Here is a 7350-nt window from a genome sequence, read left to right as displayed (position 1 = left end):
AGAGAGAGAGAGAGAGAGAGAGAGAGAGAGAGAGAGAGAGAGAGAGACAGACAGAGCAAATCTTAACATATAGGGAAAGTGAGTAAGTCCTTGTTTTTTTAGCACAATGGAATAAAACCATGAAAGGGGGAAGGGAAACCAGAACATTCAGGAACTCATGATTACATAGCACAGAGCTGAGTGAGGAAATCAGGATCTGGCATTACAGCATGCTCCTGTTGTCTTTGGAGCCAAGTGTAGTAAACTTGCCCTTACATTCAACACAAGCCACACAGTGATGATTTTCATGGTTGACTTTGTAGGGTTTTTTGTGTTTTCACACCTAGAAACTCCTTACTATTGCCAAATTAGTGACATCACACAACTTCAGTCATGTGACCCCACATGGAATGGAAACTTACAGTTTAAGGATGGATGGGGAGGATCTGGGAGGACTTAAGTAAGGGGTATAAAATAAATTAACACAAAAAGTCAATAAGATGACACTGACCGTGTACTGTGCATCACCTTTAACATAAGTGGGGGAAAGCCAAGCTAAGAAAGAAACAAGCAAGGTCCAGCCCATGTATGCTCTTTGGTTGGTGTTTCAGTCTCTGAGGGCCCAAGGGTCCAGGTTACTTGACTCTGTTGGTTGTCCTGTGGAGTTCCTACCCCCTTCCAGCCCCTCTTAAGAGTCCCCAAACTCTATCCAATGTTTTGCTGTGAGTCTCTGCATCTGTTCAAGTCAGCTGCTGAGTGACTTTGTCTTCATGTGGTTCCCCAACACATGGAGCAGAGGCTACCCCAAAAGCTGTTGCCTGTCTGTGGGATATTTTCTAGCCAGGCTGCCCTGTCTGGCCTCAGTGGGAGAGGATGCATCTAGCCTTGCAAAGACTTGATGTGCCAGGGTGGGGAGATGCTCAAGGGTTCCCCAATCCTTCGAGGGGAAATTGGGTTAAGGATTGGGGGAGAGGGTTACCAGGAGGTGGGCAGTGAGCAGGATGTAAAGTTACTTCAAAACATAAACAAAAATCAAAGCAAGTCTTTGATACGTTAATCATTTGTAGTCAAATGCCACCAGGTGGCGCTCTCCACATCTTGTTTGTAGGTCAGCTTGAACTACATGAGACATTGCTAACAAACATACACATTTCAGTTTTAGTAGTTAAGTTGTAGGAAATCTATAGTCCAGTCAAAATTTCTGACCTGGAAGAAAGTATTTTTAAACTGCATTTATTCACATATGTGTTCTTTATTTTTAAGTCTCTAGACTGTATTTATAAAAATTATAGCCACAAGATGACCCCTCTAAATTAATGCTGAGGGATACGTAGGTATTCTAGAAACTTCCTTACAAATTGAGACATCCTCAATCATAAATCATAATTTGGCCAGAAAAAGGGAAAGGTAAAATAATTACAGGACCACTTAGTAATGATTCCTTTGTTCCCGACATGCCCTTGTCTCATCATCACCCATTGCTTCTAGATCCTATAGATTGATTGTGCGGAAATGGACTCGTTAATAGTGCTAAGAGTGTTATAGACCTTACATTCCTGATGCCCATGTTTACCACAATAATTTCCTTCTACCACTATCCTGTACAACAGCATTTATCAATATAGGGGTCCCCTAAACCCATCAGAAAACACCGATATTTGCATTATAATTCATTACAATAGCAAAATTAGTTATGAATTAGCAACAAAAATAATTTTATGGTTGGGGTTCACCACAACATGACGAGCTGTATTAAAGGGTCGCAGCACTAGGAAGTTGAAAACCACTGCTCTATAACAGACCAATCTCTCTCATCCATAATCCTTAAGGTAACATGCCACAATGTTCATTCATTCAGTATTTATTAATGCACAGTGGTATGTTCTCACTGTGTGAGAAATCAGTAATTGCTTTTTTAAAAGCCAGTAGTGATGATGGACCCCTGGTGGTTAAGAATGTTCACAGCTCTATCAGAGGACTGGGGTTCAGATCCCAGCACCCACACTTGGTGGCTGACAATCACATGTACCTCCATCTTCAAGGGATTACATGCCCCTTTCTGGTTTATGTGTTCCTCTCTCTATATATATATTTTTTTCTCTCTCACACACACACACACTCACACAGATACACTTGAACCCACAAAGTAAAATCTTCATAAACCAGTTAGTAGGTTGACATATTGGTTCACCCTGATGCAATCTCAAAACTCAGGGGGTAACGGCACAAACCTGTTGCTGGACTGGGCTACACAGTAGGATATTAGTTCAAAAACAAAAGCAAAGATTAAGTCAACTTGTTAAATTGTATGTAGTGATTTGCCTAAAGATATTTACCTTTTGAAGCTGACAAGGGAGTTTCCTATTTGGATGTTATGGACTGACTGAGATACTATGCAGTTCTCACACACAAACACAGACACAGACACACACACACACACACACACACACACACAACAAACAACCAAAAATCCCACACAAAACCACAACTAAAGCCCGTTCCTTCCTAAGCATAATGATGCTGTGATGAGCTCCTATTTTGCATGCAGGCATAAAACATCTGTCCCGCAACTTAGAGTAACAGTCCACTGTTGACCATGGTATTCCTTTTATTGCCAATGATATAAAACAGCTGGAGAAATAATAGGAAGATAGCAATTTTTTTTACATTACCACATTATGGATATTTTCCCTTTGTACTAGCGTTTACTTCCTGCGCTGACTTTTGCCTCATCTATTACATCTTACATCAGGTTTCTATGCCACTGAATATACCGTTGAATTAGGAAAAGGTGACCTGGGAGCCACCACTCCATGGCTTTCTGGACCTTTTCCTGAGCGCACTTATTTGTGCACAGAGGGGAACTCTGCTCCAGCTCTCTTCCATTCGGCTCTAAGTTCTTTTTGGACCTCTTCTGGTAGTTCATAGAAAACCTGAGGATCAATGTCAGATGGGAGAGTAAGTTTTTCATCTGCAGAATCTTGCTCTCTGTTCTCTAGTCCCTGGTGAGACGTGGTGGCTGTCTGCTTGTGGCTGACTGCAGTGAGGTGTGTGGAGAAAAGCTGTTCACTCTGAAGATTTGGAAATGAGTGAAAAACAGAAAGAGCAGGGTTCGTATTGGAAAAGTGGAATCCTTGAGACTCTGTAGGGCCTTGACCCATACGTTCATCCTTTAACCGACTATCTACATAATAGGAACAATCCTTTCCACACAAGGGACGGGAGGAGCTACTGGTGCTCAATCCTGATGTTCCCGGCTCACAAGGAGACATGGCTGATACCTGCTTGCTAGTAAACATAGTGTCTCTGGGGCTTAAGCAACCAGCTTGCATCTGCTTTGTAGAAAAGAAAGACAATACTCCTCTCGAGGCATGTAATGGACAACTTAAACTTCCTTTCCCTTTAAGATTTTCTTTACATTTTCCAGAAAGGATTTCTTCTTGAATATCTGCTGGAAGCTGCTTAAAGACTTCTTGATCAACACCCTCTGGCAGTGACTGGAGTGTAAAGTCACTTGTTTGTTTGTCTTTAGGAAAACAGGTGGCATCCAATGGAGACTTCCCCGTTCTCGTGCTTTCGATTCTTCTACTTGGTAGACAATCCCAGTTTGCTTCTTTCTCCTTGTAAGAGTCTTCTGTGTGGGTGTCCTTCGCTTTCTACAACACAAGGGGAACAGCAGAGCTCAGGAGTCTGCACGCCTTACACATCACTGCTGCACTTCTCCTGGAGCTAGTGTCTCACAGACCTGCCAACCTGCCTGACACCTTAGACCTTTTGGTGCCTCTGCAAGTATCTACAGAGAGCATCTATCGCAGGGTCGCACACTACTGTGTGGCCTATCATTATATTCATGTGGTCCTTGCTAGCTAGCATGGAGTAGGAGACACAACATGCATGAGGAAAGGACCTCAGCAACCATGTGCTCTGCATCGAACTCAGTACACTGACGTCATCCAATGCTATTAAAAAATAGATGCACAAAGCAAAAAGGGATGACTTTCCAAAAATTCTTGTCTAAAAGGTAACATTTAACAGAAACAAAAAATGCACAATAAAAGTATATTTTTAATCTGCAATACTACATTTATATAAAACTTAAAAACATTCTCAACCTAAGTTTACTCAATTTTTCTATAAAATTTTTCACTTGAATTTCCCTTCTAGTTTTATATGCCATAAAACATTCATGCACTCAATTACAGCTCAGCAATTATTATAATAGTATTCTAATCTTAATACAATGGTAATTAATTTCTAGGTGTTTATATTTATAAGCCAATCCATAATATTTGTATAGACCTCCAGAACATGTGTTAACACTTTCCAAAACAGAAGCACCATGATAGCTGTCCCTTCTATTCTGGGTTTACATTTTCCTCTTGGGTTACAATATATTTAAGGTCAGCAACCATCCTGTGTTAGGAACTATAAACAAACAAATCAAGCGGACAGTAGCGCCTCAGAGAATCTCCAGACGGCACTGCACACAAATGCAGATGTTCAGCAGCTAGGTTTAGCAGCAGTGCAGTCAGGGTGCACTTACGAAGCTGCGCTTGCTGGAGCAGGCAGTTGTCGAGAGGGACGACGTCAGGTAGCAGTCCATAGGCCCTTTCTTAGTGCTGCTCAGGGCTTTCAGGTTGCAGAAGCACACACTTAGAAGAGTCAGGTGAAAGGGCATCTTCACATTCACCATATTTCGGAAAAGTTTCATAAGGATATCAATCAGGGGAGGCATCGCATCATAATTTCCTAAGTATAGAAGGATGTAATAAACACATGCATCTTAATCAATATTCAAATCACAATATTATTTATATGACTTGGTTTAAGAAACTAAAATCTTAATTGGGATCACCATGCATTTTGATATTATTTACTAAATGTATTTTACATAATTATCTTAGCTTTGTACCCTCTGAAGTTGGGAAATATATTTAACTAAGTATTTGCTGAGTTGATTAAATGAGAATTTATTTAATTATCTATCAAAAAGTTTTCCTAATGTTAATTCCTGGTAAAATAAAACTAAGTTTTGAAGAATACATGAAAAGACATTAACGTGGCATGTTTCTAACTCAAAGTTTGCTTTTTGAAGAGATCAATATGCCATTTATCTTCTTAGAGAACCAGCCCATACCTGTCCCTAACTTCTGAATGACATGGGATGGGATCGGGCACTGACGACTCTCACGGTTCCAGTGTTTGTCAGAGTGTCGACGGATGACTAATCTTATTGTATGGGGCTTCCTTCCATCATGGCATACTCTAAACATATAAATGGGAAAAACAAGAACAAAATGAATGAACATGATTTTAAGATGATGGAATACTTATTTATTGAAGTGTCAGATCTTGTAATTATAGCAACTATATGCACCATAGAAAATGAATAATAAAGTAATAAATGTTCAAAAATATTCAAATAAGTATCCCAGGCCAACATGGCAAAGCCCTGACAGCTAGATATCTAACAGAGGACTCAGCCCGAATCTATAAATAAATGAAAAATACCAGGCATCAAGAAAACAACCCCATGCACCAAAAAGATAAAAATAATTTTTATTAGCCTTAGCAATCAGGGAAAAGTAAATTAAAACTACTTTGCCATTTCATCTGACCTCACCTCACTCAGAATGACCACAGTAAGATAAATGACAACAAAATGTGTAGAAAGGAGACTCCTCCTTCACTTCTGCTGAGAATACAACTGGGGTAGCCATGAAAACCAGTGTGGAGGTTCCTCAGAAAGCTAAAAACAAATCTACCACATGACCCTGCTATATCACTCCTGGGCATACACTCAGAGGCTCATCAATGGACTTGTGACATACAATATTAAGCAAGGTCACACACTCTCAGAAAGAAATCACATGTTCTCTCATATGCAAAATCTAGCCAATAATATATATACATATATATATGTATGTACAAGTGTGTGTGCATGTGTACATATGAGAGGTACAGTATAACATGAAGAAAAGAGGACAAAAAAGCTTAGATATAAGGGGACGAGGAAGGACTGAATGCTAGTAATCACCATGAGCAATGAAAGGTTATATAAAGCTAATTGTTTTTCTAACTCTTAATTTGGCTATAGATTTTTGGCTTGGGTACTAGACAATATTATACCTAGTGATGTCACCTAGACCTAGAAAGACAAAATCTGCATGTTCTCTCTTACTTAAGAACCTGTACGTTGGAGTCTTTAACTCAGAATAAGTGTAGAATCCAGCCAAGGAGAAAAGGACCGTGTAGTGAGACAGCAGACTGCAGGTCTATGAAGGGAAGTGGGGCAGGGGCAGGGGAAAGTTATACTGGAGGAGGAGATGAGAGGGTAGAGTGCAGAGAAGCAAAGGAGGAGAAATAACACTAAAGATGGTGAAAAGGCCATAGAGAATCCTATTTTATAAACTTTCTTAAAACCACATCTCTGAAAAACTGCATGCATAGTTTAACAGGGACTGTCAGCAGTAGGAATAATGCTCCCAAAGTCCAGGATCAGATGTGGGGTCCGGGGTGGGAGGGCGGGGCAAAAGACACGACAAGATAAAACATGCAATTGTCGTTGCTCCTGGTTGCATGCCCTAACTTGTGCTGTACTAAAGACACCACACACTTGCCACAGGGCTTGCAGAAATCAAGCTGGCACTAGGCTTGAAGCGCCCCACAACCCTCTCCTCTGACTAGCTGTCACAATGCATGAATGTGCTATGCAGGATGACAATAAAGAAAGTTATCAGCAGACCCACCCAGCTGTAAGTCCTATGAACTACCACAATGACAAGCTGTGCTGGCTATTCTTAGTTACCAACTTGACTACATCTGGAATTAGCTAAAACCCAAGTGGCTGGGCACAACTGCTGAGGGTTTGGGTTTTTTTTCTTTCCAATTACTTGAAGTGGGAAGACACTTTTAATCCAGATCTTTTGAGGTGGGAAGATCCATCTTTAATTTGGGCCACCCACTGGCAGCCTATATAAGTACATGGGAGAAGGAAGTGTGCTCTCTTTGCCTACTTACTGTCACTCTCACTAGCAAGTCCATTCTTTCACTAGCATTAGATATATATAATTGGGTTAAAGTCTGCTGGGCAGAAGGAACTTCATGCCTGGTGCTGCATGACTACCTGAGACCTTTTACTGGTGAGGTCACAGGCCCTAGAGGAGCACCTACCTCACAGACCTAGAGGAGCATCTACCTCACAGCCCCTAGAGGAGCAACTACCTCACAGGCCCTAGAGGAGCACCTACCTCACAGGCCCTAGAGGAGCACCTACCTCACAGCCCCTAGAGGAGCACCTACCTCACAGCCCCTAGAGGAGGAACTACCTCACAGCCCCTAGAGGAGCACCTACCTCACAGCCCCTAGAGG

General features: G+C 41.2%; 1 protein-coding gene across 1 annotated transcript in view; it reads right to left on the bottom strand.

The window, feature by feature from the left end:
* Positions 1-2569: 2569 nt before the first annotated feature.
* Positions 2570-7350, bottom strand: part of Poli (DNA polymerase iota) — a 16211-nt gene continuing 11430 nt past the window's right edge. The window contains exons 8-10 of the mRNA XM_028774221.1: positions 5117-5244; positions 4523-4728; positions 2570-3635 (exon numbers count right to left, since the gene is read on the bottom strand). Coding sequence (XP_028630054.1) covers positions 2823-3635; positions 4523-4728; positions 5117-5244 — 1147 coding nt within the window. The 3' untranslated portion in view covers positions 2570-2822. The remainder of the gene's footprint in view (positions 3636-4522; positions 4729-5116; positions 5245-7350) is intronic.

This window comes from Grammomys surdaster, unplaced genomic scaffold (assembly GCF_004785775.1).
Source record: "Grammomys surdaster isolate TR1022 unplaced genomic scaffold, NIH_TR_1.0 239, whole genome shotgun sequence".
Taxonomy (NCBI): Eukaryota; Metazoa; Chordata; class Mammalia; order Rodentia; family Muridae; genus Grammomys; species Grammomys surdaster.
The sequence above is the reverse complement of the archived record's forward strand: the minus strand, read 5'-3'. Positions and strand labels throughout refer to the sequence as shown.